Source organism: Danio rerio, chromosome 10 (assembly GCF_049306965.1).
Source record: "Danio rerio strain Tuebingen ecotype United States chromosome 10, GRCz12tu, whole genome shotgun sequence".
Lineage (NCBI taxonomy): Eukaryota > Metazoa > Chordata > Actinopteri > Cypriniformes > Danionidae > Danio > Danio rerio.
Window position 1 is genome coordinate 27,495,167 of NC_133185.1, and position 19,945 is coordinate 27,515,111.

General features: G+C 37.0%; 1 protein-coding gene across 1 annotated transcript in view; it reads left to right on the forward strand.

Moving 5' to 3' along the window:
• Nucleotides 1-11,010, forward strand: part of efnb3a (ephrin-B3a) — a 73,842-nt gene extending 62,832 nt beyond the window's left edge. Inside the window, exons 3-5 of the mRNA XM_687578.8 lie at nucleotides 1,064-1,156; nucleotides 2,816-2,878; nucleotides 5,356-11,010. Coding sequence (XP_692670.2) covers nucleotides 1,064-1,156; nucleotides 2,816-2,878; nucleotides 5,356-5,768 — 569 coding nt within the window. The 3' untranslated portion in view covers nucleotides 5,769-11,010. The remainder of the gene's footprint in view (nucleotides 1-1,063; nucleotides 1,157-2,815; nucleotides 2,879-5,355) is intronic.
• Nucleotides 11,011-19,945: the final 8,935 nt, after the last annotated feature.

A 19,945-nucleotide genomic window follows, 5' to 3' on the forward strand; every position in this document is an offset into this window, starting at 1 on the left:
ACATTTGTTTTACTAGCGTTGCCATGACAGCATAGTAGTGCTGTTGCAAGCATTAGGAACTACACAGAAATCACATCACATCACATTACTGAAAGCATTTTATTCTCTTGAAGGGATTTTGATATAAAGGTCTTGTTATTATCAAACAGTTATTTGAGCTATCTTTTGTTTTCTGGTGAGCATGTGCGATTCATGTAAAAATTTGTATCTGTACATGAGCAGACTATCCCCAGAGCAGAATGTTGAGATATATTGAGCTTTAACTGTTGCGCGTCTGTTTACTTCACCCTATGCAAGTGAATGGATTTCCAAACACATTGCTTATCCAGTGTAATAGCCACTTCACACCACAGTGTCTATGACTGAAGGGAGAGTGAAACCAGCACACTGGGCATTGCACAGTGCAGCTCATCATACCCTTTTTTAAGCTCATAATTACAGCAGCCAAAGATTGGGTGCTCTTCTGCTTTATATATTTTGACAAGTCAGAACAAATTGTTAATTTACATAAAATGTATATAAACATGTCTGGCAGTCTGAATGATGGAACGTTATTTCACCCTAAAGATATAGAAGTAGACATTTATTAAGAATGTGTACATTTAATTTAATGATATAGTACATATGATATAACAATGCTTTTCAATCTGTTTAAATTAAAATCGTCTTCTTGTAATAGTTAAGACAGAGAAAAATTACAGTTTTAAAGAAAGAAATTTGATTTATAACCTGCTTATCTTCATGATAGGTTATGTTTTGTTGGTTTATTCAGAAAATCTTATAGTTATCACAAAAGGAAAACATGGATTTTTTGCCTCTGATGATTAATAAAACAGTAATGGGACTCCCGATGTGCTCTGCATTCGTGTAAAGTGCCAGTTATGCAGTTATACCTGATAGTTGAGCGAGTGGCTGCACATCAACCTGAAGTAATAGAGAGTCATAAAGCACTGTTTTATTGCAGAGTTCCAGTCAGTCGTCATTAAAACATCATCGGAAATGCTAAAAGAAAAAACCTTGACATTAATGTTGATGTTGTTTCTTTTCTGCCTCTTTCTCAAAGCTACCTCTGATGGAACCAAAGAAGGTATCGACAGCATGAGAGGAGGCGTTTGTGTGACGCGAGGGATGAAGCTGGTCCTCAAAGTGGGACAGAGTGAGTATCTACACCTCCAAATGCATATCAGTAAATATATTAAGAAAGATTTCAAGTCAAAAATCAATAAATCTTATGTCAATCATTACTTGCACACCTGTTCACTGAAAAACAGCTTCTTGAAACATTACTGTTGTACTCAGCAATGCAAGCAAACCATGTTTCCAGGACTTTATCAATAAATCTTTAATAAATATTTCCCTGTAGTGATGTCAAGATAAAATAATCTGTGTAACTCAGAGTGCATCACTTGTGTCAGTTGTTATGTCAAATAAATAATTAAAAACAATCTCAGAGGGAAATTTACAGCTCATATATTCTCCTAGTCGCAGTTGATAAAATTTGACTGTGGCAATCTCTGCTTCTGCTGCATGTGATGAAAACACACATTTATAAAATAGCTAGAAATTGCGAAGAGTGTGCAGTATATTTTATCTCTTAGAGCAAAACAAAATGTGCACTAAGCTAATTTAATGTTGATGTGTGAATTAGAAATCACCAACATAAACATGCCCATAACCCATAATAACCTGCCCCTTTTTAATATATTTGTTAATATTTCTAGATACACCCTTTACTGCTGATTGGCTGCATGTTTTGGGGCTCAATCTAACACTGTGATCGAAAGCATTTTTGAAATCTTCTTTAATGCACACTTAAACAACATAGGATCATTCTGAAAACGTAGCCCTATTTACGTTTCTTGAGATCCAGAATTATGTAGCCAGAGCTACTTATGGCTGCATATCATCTTTAAAACGAACGCTACAGGATGCCGTTCCTTTAACGCTAGACAACTGACCGCTTACCTGCATGTGGACTGCTTTTTCGCTGTTACCAGTTTGTCCGGTAGCATGACCCGTATGTCTGTGGACTTGAGATGCAGAGCAGAGTTGCCTGCGGTGACAGCATTTGAGTCTTGTGTAAAACGGTTCCTGAAAGCAGGAAAAACAAAAACAGAAGGCAAAAAATTAAATAAACAAGTAAATAACCGGGTGAGAATGTGGTAAAATCTGAAAAGGTAATAAAAATCAGGTAAGACCTGTTCATTTTCTGGATTGCTTTTTAAAAAGGTGTGGTTAGGTTTAGGGAAGGGGGTGGGCGGGTCAATCGGTGCTTTTCAAAATACTACTGATTGGGTTTAGGGAAGGGGGACGGTGTGGGGATCGGTCAGTTGGTCAGTCAGTCAGTGAGTTAGTCGACAGCAGCCTCTGGATTTATGTGAGAAGAGCAGGCGCAAATGGCACTCGCGGAAGATATTTGAGATCTCAAATAGTTGTACACAGCGGCCTCCTGTGAATTTGCAAAAACAAAAACGTAGCTCCTGGGACATATTTTGCTCTCTCCAGAAATGTATATAGGGGTATTTAAATGTACAGTTTAAATAGACACACTTGTGTCACATTTCACGCATTTCAATAAACTGACAGAACGTAGGTTAACTCATTAAAATTAGTGTAAGGGCCAAAAATCTAGCTGTGACGATCAATTTATGCCTGAGCCAAAGCCAATTATGACCTTTCTCCAATAAGGAAAAACAGGTGAACATGTACACACTCAATATCAGCACATTTTCACTGCTGTTCATAATCAAAATCACTCAACCATGCATCAAAATATGCTTGATATTTTTCATGATGCAATCTTTTTTTTTTCTAGCTGCATATGGCCTTCCCCCAAAGCCCAAGCCTGATCCAGGGCGACCTAACAGCAAAATCCCAGGTAACAACTAGAAATAGTGCGAGACACCATTTTAAAATGGTGTAATAATAAATTAACATTTACTGATGATTTATTCATACTAAAGCGGGTCACACACTGGATGCATCATGCTGTGCTGTGCTGACCCATTTTTAAAATTGTTTTGTATATGTTGCTAACCAGCATGAACTGATGCCGAATTGCAGTGCCGCTATACGAAACCTCATAGAAAATAATTCTAAAAGACGTGGCATGGTGCAGCTGATGTAAGACTTTCTTAAGTTTTATTCCGTAAAGCATGAAAATACAAAGTTTTGCCATATGTCTCTGTTATCCAAACTACTTTCGACCCCATCATCAACTTCAGGTGATTGGTCACCAGCCAATGAGATCGCTCCTCAACATTTAATTACCTCAGTGTTGTGTACTTTAGCAATCTGCAGCATGTTTTCAGATACCCTCCTCAACCCCAACTCCACCTGTGTATAGATCTGCACTGCATCAATAATAAAAGCAGCAGCAGTGAAGCAGATCTATGCCAAACAAATCAACATTGACAAAGAGTTAGGTCCATAAATATTTGAACATCGACACAATTCCAATATTTTTGGTTCTGTACATCAACCCAATCGATTTGCAATGAAACAAACAAGATGTGCTTTACCTGCAGGCTGACAGCTTTAATTTGAGGGTATATACATCCAAATCAGGTGAACGCTGTAAGAATTACAACCGTTTGCATATGTGCCTCCCACTTGTTAAGGGTCCAAAAGTAATTGGACAATTGGCTTCTAAGGTGTTCCATGGCTGGGTGTGTGTTATTCCCTCATTATCCCAATTAAAATGAGCCAATAAAAGGTCAAACATTCAGTTAGGTCCAAATATTAATGGACCTAACTGTATGCATATTCATTACCATCTCTCCGAGTTGTCATGAAAGAACTGTGATTGTTTCATAAATCAGTCAGTTACAACAGGCACTTTGAGTCACAAAATATTTACAGACATGTGTAAATTAATACATTTGGCACCTGATAATACATTGAGACACTGTTATAAAGCAAAGCAATCAGTCTGTGTTAGAATCAAAATGGACAACATTATATTTAATTCAAAACCTCGGTAAACAGTCACAGTTCTTTCTCATTAAATATTTCTATTTGTTTCTATTTATATAAAGGATATGACTCTGGTCAACCTCAAACTTACTTCTCGTAAGCACAGTAGCTCTTTATGTCATAAACATCAGATTCATTAAATATTAAAGCACTTTGTGGACTTCCAAAATTGTTTGCATTGTTTTGTTATGGTGTTTGACAACGCTGCGTGATGCCAAATGCTCCTCTGCATTATTCTTGTCATCTTTTAGCATTTTAGAATTTTAGAAGACATCATATGACAGCTACACTTGATATATGTGGTGGAGTTGATTTTTATGTGGTCTATTGATTTTTTAATTTAATAAATATGTTAATTGGAACACCGTTTTTACTGTTACTAAAGCAATTTTTTTTATTAAAGTATAAATTTATAAAAAACTGTAAGTTTTAATCAAACATGTAAAATAAATGTTGATTAAAACTAAGTGTTTTTAAAATGAAATTTAAGCAAAATAAAACAGAAAATAAAAGTTAAAAATAAAGAATAATTAAAATGTTATTAATTCTATATAAAAGATAAAATAACTGTTAATAATTTAATATGTTAACTTGTCTTTAAAAATGTACGATTCTGTTTCCATGTGCTCAGAAAGACAACAAGTACCATATTATATTTTGTATAATATAATCATTAGGATTGATTATAATATAGTATGCTACTCATAGCTATAAATAAAACAAAATGTTTACAAACATTTTAGACATGATTTATAAATATAAGTATATAAAAAAGTTATAGTGGCATTCACTATTAACAAAATGTATTGTAAATGTCAAATTTATTGTAAATATGCATGATACAAATACTATGATTCAGCATAAATCCAAATGTGTGTGTGCACTTTACTACACTTTACTCATATTTTGCTGGCTTGATGGTAATTTTAGTATATAATCACTCTGGAATTTAAATCAAAGCAAGCTTCAGATTATAAAAGATGTGGCTTATATTTTAGAAAATATGATACACGTTTTTAACAGTCAAAATCCCTATGAGGTCTGTTTTTAAATATCTTTATGTATTAAACTTGATTCCACGCGTATGTATATGCATCTGTTGTCATATTAATGCACCATCTAGTGTACTTAGAACTGCATTATTTTCATTTTTCAAAGGCTTAGACCGCACTGTTGATCTCCATAAGGCAAACATTTGACTAACCAGCAAACATGAGGCATTTTGGAATACAAGCTGGCTGAAATCAAAGCTAGTTAAGGATTAAAATCGAACATTATCTAAATATTACCAGGATGTTTGTTTTAGGAGATAATTCCAGAAAGAAAGCGAGTACGTCTTGTCCGTGCGAGCACATATTTATCTGCTGTTTTCCATTTCAGATACTGAAAGTGGCTCTAAAGGGGGTGAAACCAGTGAAAGTGGCGCCGTGTCTGCGTCTAACATTGCCCTGATCTCCGGCGGTGCAGGGGGAGCCTTTATCCTACTGATCGCCATTGTGATTGCTGTGGTTTGCTACCGACGTCGGAAAGCCAAGCACTCCGAAACGCACCATCCTGCCCTCACGCTCTCCTCTCTTACTCCAAAGAGGGGCAGCTCTGGTGGGACGGCGACAGGGAGCAGTGGGGGCAACAATAATGGCTCAGAACCCAGTGACATCATCATTCCCTTGCGGACCTCTGACTCGGCCTACTGCCCCCATTATGAAAAAGTCAGTGGCGATTATGGACATCCTGTCTACATCGTTCAAGAGATGCCCCCTCAGAGCCCTGCCAATATTTACTATAAAGTATGAGATCAACAAACACAGAAAACACATGCTGACTCTATAGTACCTCACACACACTCTGTGTGTCCGAGCGACTCTATATGTTAGAGCCTGTTACTAGAACTTGAACCCGAAGTTGAGTTGATGGTACTTTCTAGAAAAGCGGTGAATTCTGCTTTTTATGTCATAGCAGCGTGTGTGCGTTTATTTACACGTGTGTCTTTGTGTGCGACCTGAGGCGGAGTTTGGATTAACGACTTCACATGTGCTCCGGCACAAGTGAATGGACGTCACACACCTGTTCGAGACGAGTTTATACGTCCATTCTGATGGTTGGATTTATTGTGCTTAACCTCAGAACCAAACAGTAGAGAATGAGACTTTTAAGTGAAAAATAATAACTATAAATAATATAAGTACTTCATACATTTTATACTTTAGGGGGAAATTCACTAAAGGCGCGTTTACATGAAATAAAAACTGAAAACATCATGAGTACTTGATAGCCATAACAGCTATGGTGGATTACAGGACCATATTTATGCAGACATATAGTGTTTCTTTACCAAGTTGCCACCTACTGGCCTGGCCGATGTAGTGCAACTTTGATTTAGTCATTTTCCCATATCTGAAAATGAGGATCATTTGACTCCTCTTCAAAAAAGTGCAAAAGAAAAACAAATCCGTTTTCAGTACATTGTTGTCATGTAAACGAACTCTAATTGTGCTTGCTGTTTGCGTTGTTTATTTGCACTGTGCGGGTTATTTTACCACCACTACATTCACTACAGGAAATCTGGCAACAATAAAGGTACATTCAGAAGAACTCCATTTTAGGCTGCATTGTGACCTAGCACAATCTGTTAAAGTAAAGGACTGTACTGTAAAGCAGTGGTCCCCAACCTTTTTTTTATCATCGTGGACCGGTTAACGCATGACTGGGGGTTCGTAGGTTGCTAGGTGACCATCAACAGTTTTCTCAGAGGATGACAAGTTGACATTGCTGTCACTCTGACACAAGTTTTATTTATGGAGAAAAATTACAAAGCACTGCTGTGTTTGGGTGTTCTGTGTTTTCTTATATTCCATACAAAGTAGAAGGCTAATTGGTCAGATCTTGTCACGTGACTCGCAGTGCGCTCGCGACATTCATTCAGCTTGTGTGCTTCTGGAAGGTGAAAGTGCGTCACGCCGCTTGTACGCACAAGCTGCACATCTCCATTGGAAATAACAAACTTGCATAAACTCTAGAAAAGACGCGATATGCGAACATCATTTGCAAATTTTCAGCAGTTGATCTTCTTGCACAGACATGCTGGATTCACCTGATTTGTTGACACCTGGGTTGCGGATCCATTCCTTGGCAGTTGTTTGGGTCTTTTACTGGGCCTTTTTTCTCAACAAAACTACAATGACTACAATGAATAGCTTATTTTGCTACTTGTGGGTTAAAGACGTAAGCAAGAGAATACGGTCATTTTTCAAAATAAACGATCGTTCAGACTCGGATTATAAATTAAACGGAAGTGCTAATGATTTCTTGTGCAGCCCGGTACCAAATGAGCACCGTGGCCTGGGGATTGAGGACCACTGCTCTAAAGAATCGCTTAGAACTATAATAGAGTATCCAAACGGTTGAAAAGGCTTTTGAAACCCATTGTATCTACAAATCATTCAGTTTCTCCATCCTTTGATCTTTATTTCACAAATTTAAATTCACAGTCATTATTGCAAATTTTTTAATCGGTTTGGTTAGTGTCTTCTAATACTCTATTCACACCAAACCTGATGAAAAGTCGCCTTTGCACATTTGCATTGACTTTGTATGTAATCTACTCATGTGAATGCTTCGTTTCACTTTTAGTGTGAACTAGGCATAATGCGGTCCAGGGAAAACCATGGAATTAACACTTCCTGCCCTGATCCAATGATGAATGATCCAACATTTTTAGCATCATCAGCTGGATCCAGTAGAATGTTTCATGTTTTTCTGTAATACGGCAGATTTGCTTTAAAAGAAGTTTTGCACTGCAATGTACGTTTTTAAAAACATTTTAGCTTAAATTGTGCATTTGTTAAGCTGGATTGTTTGTGGTTTGTGAATGAGGCACAGAGAGTACCACACGCAAAACTAGCTGAAGCGTTTAGTGAATTCTCCCCTCTATGTTTTGTTTTTCTCATTTCACCCGACTGTAAATGTTTGTCTTTTCTGCACTCAGACCTCCATCTGATTTATTTATTGTGCATCAAAGAAACAGTTTTTCATTCCTTCCACTTCATCAGCTTCCTATCCCAACTCCTCAGTACCAGCTTGTTTGTTTTTGAGGATTGTTTTTTTTAAACATTTTTATGCGAGCTGCAGGAATCGCATGTGGAGGAGGTGTAGACAAATGATGGACTGTTTCAGTTCGAGACTCTTCCAAGAGGTCGCTGGTCAAAGTTAAGCGCTCCCAGAAAAACCCCTCTGCGTCGTGCTGAAGTCCTTCATCGTGATGATTTGAGGGCTTCTTCATCTCTTCCTGGGCTTTTGAAGTACTGCGTACGCCATGATAAACTGCTTACTTGCTGTAGACACACAATCCCAAACTTATACACACTTAACACGCACATGCACATTACAGCGGTTTGTGTTTTTATCTTTTAACCCCGGCAGATGGACTCCAGCTGTGTGCCTGTATGTGTTTCAAAGCTTCGTGATTGTGATTCAGGCTGAAGACAGCAGGACTAAGAACCGAGAACTCGACTCACAAACTCTTGAGTGTTACACATCTCCGTTGCTTGGTTACGATTTTGTCTCGACTCTCATTATCACATTTCGGGTGATGTCTCCAAAAAAACATCACTGACATTCTCACCTCGTGCCAGCTTGAGGCTTCAGGTCCACCTGAGTTATATTACTGGAAGAGACGTGACATCATCACCTGATGTAAGAGGAGACTGTATGTTACTGGCTGGAGTGACCTGACCTTCATGGTTCAGACTTTCCATGTTGAGTTATTGTCTGACATAATTTCGACAAATGGGTCAATTCCAGAAATTGCACCTTTGTCATTTTTTGTTCTTCGCATTTCGTTCCTTTTGACAGTGTTGATTCGTTTGTATATTGAGTAAATGAGAATATTTTGAATGGAGAAAAAGCTAATCGTTTTATCCAACCTACCCTTCTTGTGGCCATGGTAACCCTCGATGATTACTGGCGATGGGAGCATTAGGGAATTTAACGATTGTGGTTTTGATTTCCCTTAACGGTTCCATTGATATTTCCTATAGTACTTCTGAGGAAGACATATTTGAGAAAAAGAAAATAAATGCAATTTTTATTGCATCGCTGTCCTCGTCAATCTGTTGCCAAAGGAAGTTTAATAAAAAATGTTCAGAGCCTTTTTTTAATGGCGAAATAAATGAAATCCAATAATTTGAGCTAACCATGTATTAAAAAGACTAAATGTCACAAATGTGGTGAGATTTCCTATTTTCATATTTTTTAACAGTTTTTATAAAACATGACCGATTACACATAAAGAATCTCCATCCGCACATTGTCCCTTAAATCAAGAGCTGTCTCACAAAATAGTGGTTTATTATTATTATTATACTATTCATAGAATCAGACTGTTTACATGTTTGAAGAACTAAATAGATATTTAATTATACCCTTTAACTGTCCCATTAAATTGGGTTTTTTAAATCTTAATGTCGCTGATTAACACTCACATCCCATAATTTCTAAAATATCAGCCTCTACCAAATGGTAGACGTCGGTTTATGGTAAAAGTACCGAATTATTACAAATACTATGAAAATCATAAAAATATGAAGTGTAGGATTAATAAAAAAAATCTAAATCAAACATTTTTGAATACTAATGCATCTTGATTTTTTTAAGTATGCCATAAAAGATTCTCATTTAACACTTTTTTTTAACAATAAAACCAAAATCAATTGTAGAAGTGCAACAGGATTATGTTTGGTTGATTTTTTGGTAAACTATCAATGCTGTGTGTGTAAACCTATTTAAAACAGTCATTATTTAAATGACTTTAACAGTCATTATTTAAAACAGTCAAAATATGGTCTATTAGTTCCAGCCTGCTCTACCAAATATAACTATTTGGTAGAGCAGCCAGTTAAAGGGTTAAATAGGTCATGACTTGACAAATCAAAATGTTTCTTGATCTTAAGTGGTCATTATACTATTACTTACTTTTTTTGTTGCCTTGGTGTGGCCCCATTTACACCTGATATTAAATGTGGCTGGTTGTCTATCCACTTGAGCAATACAAAAACATCTAGTTAAATATGTTTTCATCTACAGTTGAATTCAAAATGATTAGCCCCCTGTTTATTTTTTAGCACATTTTTAAACATAAGAGTTTTAATAACTGATTTATTTTTGCCATGATGACAGTAAATAATATTCATTCATTAATTCATTTTCTTTTCGGCTTAGTCCCTTTATTAATCTGCGGTCCCCACAGTGGAATGAACTGCCAACTTATCCAGCACATGCTTTTTACACAGCGGATGCCCTTTTAGCTGCAACCCATCACTGGGAAACACCCATACCCACACTACGGACAATTTAGCCTACCCAATTCACCTGTAGGGCATGTATTTGGACTTGTGGGGAAAATCGGAAACCCACGCAAATGCAGGGAGAATATGCCAAACACACATAAATGCCAACTGACCCAGCCAAGCCGACCAGGCTGAGGCTCGAACCAGTGAGCTTCTTGCTGTGAGGCGACAGCACTACTTACTGCGTCACCACTTCGCCCCAGTAAATAATATTTGACTAGATATTTTTCAAGACACTTCTATACAGCTTAAAGTAACATTTAAAAACTTAACTAGGTTAATTAGGTTAACAGGTTAGGGGAATTAGGCAAGTTATAGTATAACGATGGTTTGTTCTGTAGACTATCGAAAAAAATATATAGCTTAAAGGGGCTAATAATGTTGACCTTAAAATGTTTTTTTTTTTTTTTAATAAAAAAAACTGCTTTTATTGTAGCCGAATTAAAACAAATACGATTTTCTCCAGAAGAAAAAATATTATCAGACATACTGTGAAAATGTCCTTGCTCTGTTAAACATCATTTGGGAAATATTTAAAAAGAAACAAAAATTCAAAGGGGGGCTAATAATTCTGATTGCAACTGTACATGTTTGAAGAACTAAATAGATGTTTAATTTAAATTTCTTACTGCCCAACCAGGAAAAACAGTTCTTGTTTGTTTGTTTTTTACAATAAAACCAAAATCAAGTGTACTAGTTTGTTTGATTATTTAATTTTTTTTTTGTTTTTGTAAACCAACAATGCTGTGTAGTGTAAACCATTATTTAAAACAGTCATTATTTAAATGACTTTAACAGTGATTATTTAAAACAGTCAAAATATGGTCAACTATTTGGTAAAGCAGGCAGTTAAAGGGATAAAGAGGTCAGGAATTGACAAATCAGTTTTTTTTCTTAAGAGGACATTATATTACTATTATTATTATTATTTTTGTCTCAGTTTGGCCCAATTTAAACCTGATATTAATTTTTTTTTGGTTGTCTATCCACATAAGCAGTACAAAAACCATCTGGTTGAATGTTTTTATCATCTACCTCTGTAAGTGGTCAACCTCAAAGCATTTCCCAGTTTGCATCATGCAAAAATGCATCTTAATATCAGGTGTAAAAAGTAAGTACAGAAAGACATTTTTTGGTTTATTTAGTTTATTTAGCAAAATGATTTGTTTGACTTCAAAAGAAAAGAGAATGCAGTGCAGGCATGTGTGCTGGACAACAGTAATGTCGCAGCAGATGACTGCACATTTGCATTAATTTTGTATTAATATTGCTTTGTTGCATATTATCTGGTGTGATTTAATATGTTTTTTAACCAAAATTACCCCCATTGTTTTCATCATACATCACATAAGTGTTCATTTATTATTTAATATACAAAATACTAATGCATATAAAGCAGTAACTGGTTAATTTCAAGTCTTAAATGCGGTTCAGGAATCAACAAAAGTGTCAAAAACAGAAATATCCTGTTAATTCTAAATGATGACATATTTTAATGTAAAATTCTAGCATTATTCGTGGACCTCAGAGAACATTTAACATTTAAAAAAATACAGAAAAAAGACCACTTTAAGAGATTTATTAGGAGGTGAATTAGATATCTATGTGCAGATTTCATTTTGTTTTTGACTTCATCTGTGAAATGATCTGTACTTTTAAGGTGATTAATTTCAGTGTTTTACACAGTCCTTATCTGCCTTTAGCTTACATCACTACAATAAGAAGGATGCATTTTCAAACTACTGCCCCTTACAGGCCTGGAGGAACCAATACCTGGCCTATACTTGCGCTTTCTTTAGCATTTTTTTATCAATCTATACGTTCTCCTTCACACCAGCGTTATGTGATATACTCTACTGCCTGAATTGACACTTTGCTAAGTCCGGCCCTCCTTAGTTACTGTTGCTATGCCTGTTAAGCTTTCGTGCCCGGCACGTCTATTAATATGTATGCACCAGTGTCAGACATTGCCAGGGATATAATTAGTCATTTTTGGTGAACAGGTGAGATATCTGAATAAGCCAGACAAAAAAGGACTGCAGTATGCATTATGGGGTATTTTCACTACATAATAGGCAACGATTAGGAAATAATTTCATCCAAATTGAAGCTAGCTTAGCCTAGCTGCCTCATACGCTGACCATTCAGCAGCTTAGTTCATGCGCAGCAGGAGGTGAAATTAAAAAATAATCAAATAATAATTAATTAAACCGTGATTTCTCTATTTTTAACCAAAAAGCCTGAAAGATTAATTGTTGTGCAATGAATTATAGCGTTACTAACCGACGGGGAAACACGCATGGACAGTGCTTCTACATAATTCATTCACAAAAAGAACAGTCAGAAAGGGGAAATTGATGGATTTGTGCCAAATATTAGCATCATTGACCCATAAAAATGTACAGTACCTATATCTGTCAGAATGTTTGTGTGCTTTTTAAACTATTTCTATTCTAATTTGCAGTTAAGTGGAAGAAATAAATAAATTGGAATGCAAATCAAAGTATAAATAGCAGAGGTGAACAAATAGATTTTCCCTACCAGCAAATATTAATCAGGCACCAAATATAAAAGCAGACATTAAGCTGCAACAATGACGAAATCTCCAAAAGACGGACGAAAACATCAGAGGATTGTAGCTCTGACATGGGCACAACAGTTATACATGACTGAAAAACAGCTGTGGGTGAAGTATATTGATAGCAAGTGCTCAGATTGTGATCACATCTCTGTTTTGTTCTGTTGGTATGTAATTTCAAATATTCGTAGCTTGAAACAGATGGAAATTTGATTATTATTAGTATGACTACTATGGCGAGGGATTAAATGGAGCAGTGCTTATAATATCAAGCGAAAAAAAGAAAAGAAAAACAGCTGTGAAACATAACCTGCTTCGATTTTTGTAGGAAACACGGTTAAGATCTTTTTAGGGTAAGATGTGTGTGAGTACTGTCGTCGGTCTATCACTGAATGTGTCAGAAATATCAAAACAAAACCAACTTAACTCTGCTCCTTTAGCGCTCCTCACAGAGCTTGATCCACGCTGGCATTTCTCTCCTTTTTGTTTTAGGTTTTAAAAAGGGAAAAAATTCCATCGCCCCGTTCAAACTTTTAGGATACCGGGTGTCAGATTTGCACAATCCATATACACAGCGCTTTGGCTTGTTTCTCTTGCTCGAAAGCTTGACAGACCTCCTGCGCGTAGCTACGGTTGCTAAGCCATGATTGGTGTATGGCGGTTTTTGGGTGTGGCTTAGCGAAGGGTCAATTCTAAGACATAAAGCACTTCCTCAACTAGCCAGGCCACGAGTTAGCCAGGAATTTCCCTCTTTGTCCAGCTTCACTTTTGAGCAACGGTAAGCCATCTGACCTGATTAGTGTTGACCTAAGCCACCTAAAGCTTTTGAATACCTACCAAAAAATTCAATAGTGACCACACAAGGATACTAAACCCTGTTTCAGCGTTTTGCATAGTCATATATTACTTTGTTTACATCTAAACATTGTCAACTTACTTAATGCCTTGAAACTGATGTGTGATAAAGACTGTTTAACAAACTCTCAACAGTGTTTCTGTAATCAATGCTGATTTTATAAAGCAGTGGAACTGTTTGCTTTTGCTTCCTTTTTGGTTTAGGATGATGTTGAGATGTTATACTTTGAGGCAATGTTTAATAAATGTTTAAAAAGACGTTAAGATGTTAAGGGAAAATGTTTGGTGCACCTGTTGCTTTACCAACCCTCTCTCTTTTTTTTCTTTCCTCTTTCAACACACTCTGTCAAATAAAGATTACATTCCATGCAGTAAAACCCACTGATAAAACTGAAAAGTTGCCTGTGAGGTGTTTTATCATGGCTATCATTCACTTTTATTAAAGAAATTCCCAAACCTCTCACGGGGTGTGTATCTTTCATCACATTTTCTTGATTAACGCTGGTTTTGACATTATTTGTTAAATCTGACTCTTTCCCTTGTCCCACATTCCACCTCTGCTGTAACTCTGTTTGACCAATGACTCGATGCGGTTCGCTGCTGGTTCATAATAAGTGCCGGATGACATCACTGGCATTTTAATGACACAATCACTCCCTTTTCCCCTCCCGGATTCATTCCCTCTGTCTTCCTTCTTGGTTCATCCCTCTATATCACTGTTTGATGTGTTGCCCCCTTCAAGTCCGAGCTCTAAATCAAACGGGCACTTTGACAGGAGTCGTAAAAACCCCTCACTACCAAAACCCCACATCACCCTTCTGTACAGTCGTAAGAACCGACGGCTGCCGTGTTCGAGCGTCTGTTTGTGCTTGAAACAGTCTCTGGCAGAGTGTGATAGACTTGTTTTTCAGCCCAATAATATCCACATTGCCGGCAGGCTGTCAGAAGACAGAAGCGCACACATGCTTTGATTCAAGATATTGTTCTGTTTTATCAGTTTCATGATCATTCAGGGTTTTTTCGCTTCATTCAGCCGGAGATTAAACGGGTGCCAGTCGAATTCAAATATTTATTTAAAAACTGCACCCGACAGACTCTTTAGTCTGAGGCCTTATTAAAGGCACTATATGCCATTATAGCTGAAGTTGAATGCAGTTTTTTTTTTTTTTTTTTGCTTTTCGTCTATACACACTGAATACCTTTTCATTTTTACATTACGGGGATTGTTTATTTTGTCACAAACCTCATCATCTCGTCACATTATTGTCATTTTTTAGGTGCCACTCCAGCCTGATCTCACGAGGAAACATAAGTATTTTACGTTTTGTTAGTTTAGTGGCTAATTCGTACGAATTCGTACGAGTTCAGTCGTACTAAAATGTACGATTTTAAAAAGGAGGCGTGGCACCTAATCCCAACCGTCATTGGGAGATGAGCAAATCATACTAAATTGTACGAATTAGATTGAATGAATTCATACGAATAAGAGGGCCATAGCTCTGCACAGTTTCGTTCCAACACTAATTAAACACACCTGATCAAACTAATTGAGTGTTTTAGGCTTGTTTTAAACCTACAGGTAAGTGTTGAAGCAGGACTGGAACTAAATTCTGCTGGGCTGAGTTTGATACCCCTGTCTTGAAGTAACCTATAGTGCTTTTTAACATCTACACCAGGGGTGCCCAAACCATTTTCCTATGAAGGGCCAAAATCCATACTTGGATGAGGGTTGTGGGGCAAAATCTATTATGTTAAAGTTGTCATGGGTAATTTCCTAATTTATTTATGTGATAAATGGAGTTCAGTGGAGAACCTGTTTTTGTCTTGATATGCTCGCCTTCTGTCCGTCTGTCAGTATATACATTTTATTAAATCAGATTAATTTACAGATACCTTTAATTAAAACGTTTAATTTGAGTTGGATTTTTGTAGCTGAACAATAAAACAAACAAACAAACAAGGTTATGTTACATTAAAAATAACGACTTCTTCTTAGATGGGATGGTGGGCCAAATCAAAGGTTACCATGGGCCAACTTTGGCCTGCGGGCCCTAGTTTGGGCATCTCTGATCTACACCTACCCCAATCCTAAACCTACAGTAATGCAAATAAAATTATATTTTATTGTACTGCATCAGAAATATGGTGCTATATTGCTATGCACATTCTCAGTACTGACAGCTGTAACCTTTTTAGGCTTAACCCAACCTACATGCGGCAAGGCCCTCCTACTTGGAGGTGTCTGATGTGATGCAGGAATATATTTACCACTTACTCCCAGGGCCATTTATATCGAAGTTGATATTTAGCTGCACAATATTGGTGTTTTGTAACATCTAGTTTTTATGAGGTGAATTGTTAGCCCAGCACTCAACCCCCAACCTGGAGGACCAGGACATACACTACGGACAGTTTAGCTTACCCAATTTTCCTTCAACACACGTCTTTGGACTGTGGGGGAAACCGGAGCACCTGGAGTAAACAAACACAGGGAGAACTGCAGCAAAGAAACTTGCAAATAATGGCCATAGCAATGCACTTTTTTTCCCAAATAACAGAATGTTTTTATTATTATGATTCTTACTTAATTTTATACCTTCTCAATCACTGGATGTATAATTGAAATTTCTGAAAATTAAATAAAATTATGTAAGCAGAAATCCATCATTTTTATTTGTCTAAAGTGTCCAAAGTGAACAATACATCCTGAAAAGTTAATCCACTAAAAAACAAAATGTGTTGTCTGGAATGAAAGTCATTCTCTGATGATGTCAGTTTGAAGAATACAGAAATGTGATTATCCACACCACTACAACCGATAGTTATCTGCTAATGGAACACGAGAGGAGAAAAACATTCCAATATTCTGTTTTTAGTTTTAAAATGTATTATTATACTGAAATAAAAATAAAGAAAAATACATCAACTTCTGTTTCACACAGACTTTAAAAGGTACCAATGATGAAAATCATTTTTATAAGCTATTTGGACAGAACTGTGTGCAGGTATAGTGTGTCCACAGTCATACTGGAGGGATATAAAGACAATAAGTCTATTTTTTTTTTAAATCTCCTGACGTTAAAATAGGATCTAAACCCCTCCCATTTTGAGGCTCACTGCAACGTTTCTTCGCCCATGGAATTGATTGACAGCCACATATTAACATGTCTGCGTAGTAACGCGTAATCATAATCATAATCATATCCACAAGAGTGGACGTTCACATAGCAGCTGGGATTAAAAGATCTGTTCAGCTCTCTGTGATCATCAATCATCATCAAATGTAATCAAGAATGAGTTTTACAAGTTTAAAATTTTTTTAAAACAGTGCATGTTTGAAATGAATTATAGCGATTTTTCCTTCTTTATCACCACAGCCATATGTCAGTATGTTTATAAAAGAAGACTCTCCAATCCCAGTTTTTGGATGTTAAATCAGATTTATTTTGTCCATTAACATAACGAATATCCCTACAGCAGTGGATATTAACCTGCATCCTGTCACATTCTGTGCGTGTCCTTTGTGTGTATGTGCGTGAATTTTGTAACAACATTGCGTGTAACTCATCGTTGCAGAAAGGCTTTAATTATCTCCACATCAAATAAATCAAATAATCAATGGGAAAGTTCTTGCTGTAGTATTTCTCACAAACGTTATGTGAGATCTGCTTCCTTCATGTCTGTCACTGTGCTGTTTATCTGATGCAGCCGAGGCGGATATTGAGGCACACTCTGAGAAGCACGTGGGAACAGTGGGCGGGAAGAACTAGCATTAAAGGCACAGGCAACAAAAACAGCTACAGTGTGTTCAAAGCAGAAAATACCAATGTTCTGAAAGGTATAATAAATGAAGTTTATTTATAAATTAAATTTGAGGGGATCACATGCTTATGATCGCTTGCAGGCTGGTCCTGCGTGATCCAATGTATTAATCACCAATCAAACGATTCCTAACCCACTATGAATACCCTAAGCTCCATATACCAGCCATCTTCGTTTTGAAGAATCCCCTGCTCCACCCCTACTTTTCTTTCATAGATGGGTGGCACGGTGGCCCAGTGGTTAGCACTGTTGCCTTACAGCAAGAACGTCACTGGTTCTAGTCCTTACCAAGCCAGCCGACATTTCTGTGTGGAGTTTATATGTTCTCACCATGCTCACATGGGTTTCCCCCGGGTTTCCACATTTCCTTCCACCGTCCAAAAACATGCAACTTAAGATAATTGACTAATCCAAATCGACACCATAGACAAGCTTCTAGTAAGTAGTTATCTCTTAAGGCAATCACTATCTGTTCATTAGCTACTACAGCAGGGGAGTTGTTGAGTTCTACCTGGGCTCAAACTCCCCTCTCACCTTGCAAACGGGAGGGAGCCCCAGGCTCGAGGATCTTATGAGCTCAGGGCTCTCTCCCGGGACAGCATGCCAAACAAGCTTTATAATCAATCATTAGCTAAGTGTGAACTCTTGAAATAATCTGATGGGTGTTTTGAGCTGAAACCGACAGATTCTGGAGACACGGAAGACATCTTAAATCTTAAAAAATGGGTGAAATAGGTGCCCTTTAATGTTGTTAAGCTACTATCACAATATTAAAAGGCATAGAATTAGTCTGTATGCACAGATGATTGGCAAAAATAATACATTTTTACTCAGCAAGTGCTTTATCATGGTTTGCATTTAATTATTTGTGTGATAGAGTTGTCGACACCATGGCTGTCAGAAGCTCAAACATGTTTTGATTCAAGATATTATTATTTTTTTTATCAGTTTCATGATCATTGGTTTTCTTTTGCTTCATTCAGTCAGAGATTAAACGGGTCCCTTTCGAATTCAAATATTTATTCAAAGCTGCAGCCGACAGACACTTCAGACCGAGGCCTTATTAAAGCGACGGCCGCACCATGTGCCATTATAGTTGAATTTAAATGCAGAATTTCCCCAATTCTCTTCTTAAGGCTGTTTGGGTGATTGACAGGTAGTATCATACGGTGTGTGCTCCTCTTCCTCTGAAACTCACCTTCACTCTGCTAATGTCCGCCTAAGGGAAGAGACTCCGTCTGGGCCTCATAGATAGCAGAAGTGTGTGTGCCCGTGTTTGTTTTGGTTTGGCTGTTTGTGTGCGTGAAGAGCTCGCCAGTGATTTAAAGGGGGTTGACTGGAGGCTAGAGGTTAGCATTGAATCTTTTTGCTTGTCGTGTGTGGTGTGCACCCTTCAAATTCTTCTGTTTATTGACCTGTACGTGCACTGGAGCTGGTCAGACATTAACCGCTAACTTGAAATGTTACACACTATAGGTACTTTTCAGTTTCTACATTACTGTCACACACACACACACACACACACACACACACACACACCCTGGTGTGAAGTTGATATTGATATTCTGACACACCAGGAGTATTTTTTGCTTTTATAAACCACATGAACAGATTTCAAACCATCTGTGTACGTCACACACACTTTGCTGGCATTATAAGGTAGAAGCATTTTTCAACACAAATGCACAGAGACAATACACACATAAACACATACACACACAGAAGTTCTTATGTGCCTCCTCGCAGTTTACAGCCTACATATACAACATTTTACTGTGATGTAATTTAATTATCATGTGTCATTTCTAATGATTTCATTAGGCAGCAACTTTGTACGCTACACAAATAGCCAACATTGGCTATTTATTTAGCATTTAGCATTTGACATGTGGCTAAGCTAATAGCCTAATACTTGTAAGCAAATACAAATAATGGATTTTATTAAGCATTCTGTTCAAGTTATGTTATTGTTTTCTGGGGATCCAATAGTTAACATTCTTAAACACTGAATATGACAGTGGTTGAATGAAGAGCTTGTTAATGTTGGTTGCACCATGTCTGCAACCGACATACTCTCTTGAGCAGGGACTTGGGGACTGAATAAATAAATTATTTTTAAGGTTCTTTTACTGAAAAAAGAAATTATTGTTATTGTTAATGGCTCCATACTTATAAGCTTTGAAAAGAGTAGTCCACTACGGTATGATATTTTGAACTTTAGTTGATGTGTAATGCAGTTGTGTGAACATAAACAACTTCTCTGAATGATATATTCAATGTTCAAAGCAAAGGGAGACATTGGTTTTTACAGAGTTAGTTTAGCAAAGCCTACAGCGAACAAAGTTTGGGTTCTGCAGAAAAATACATCCGG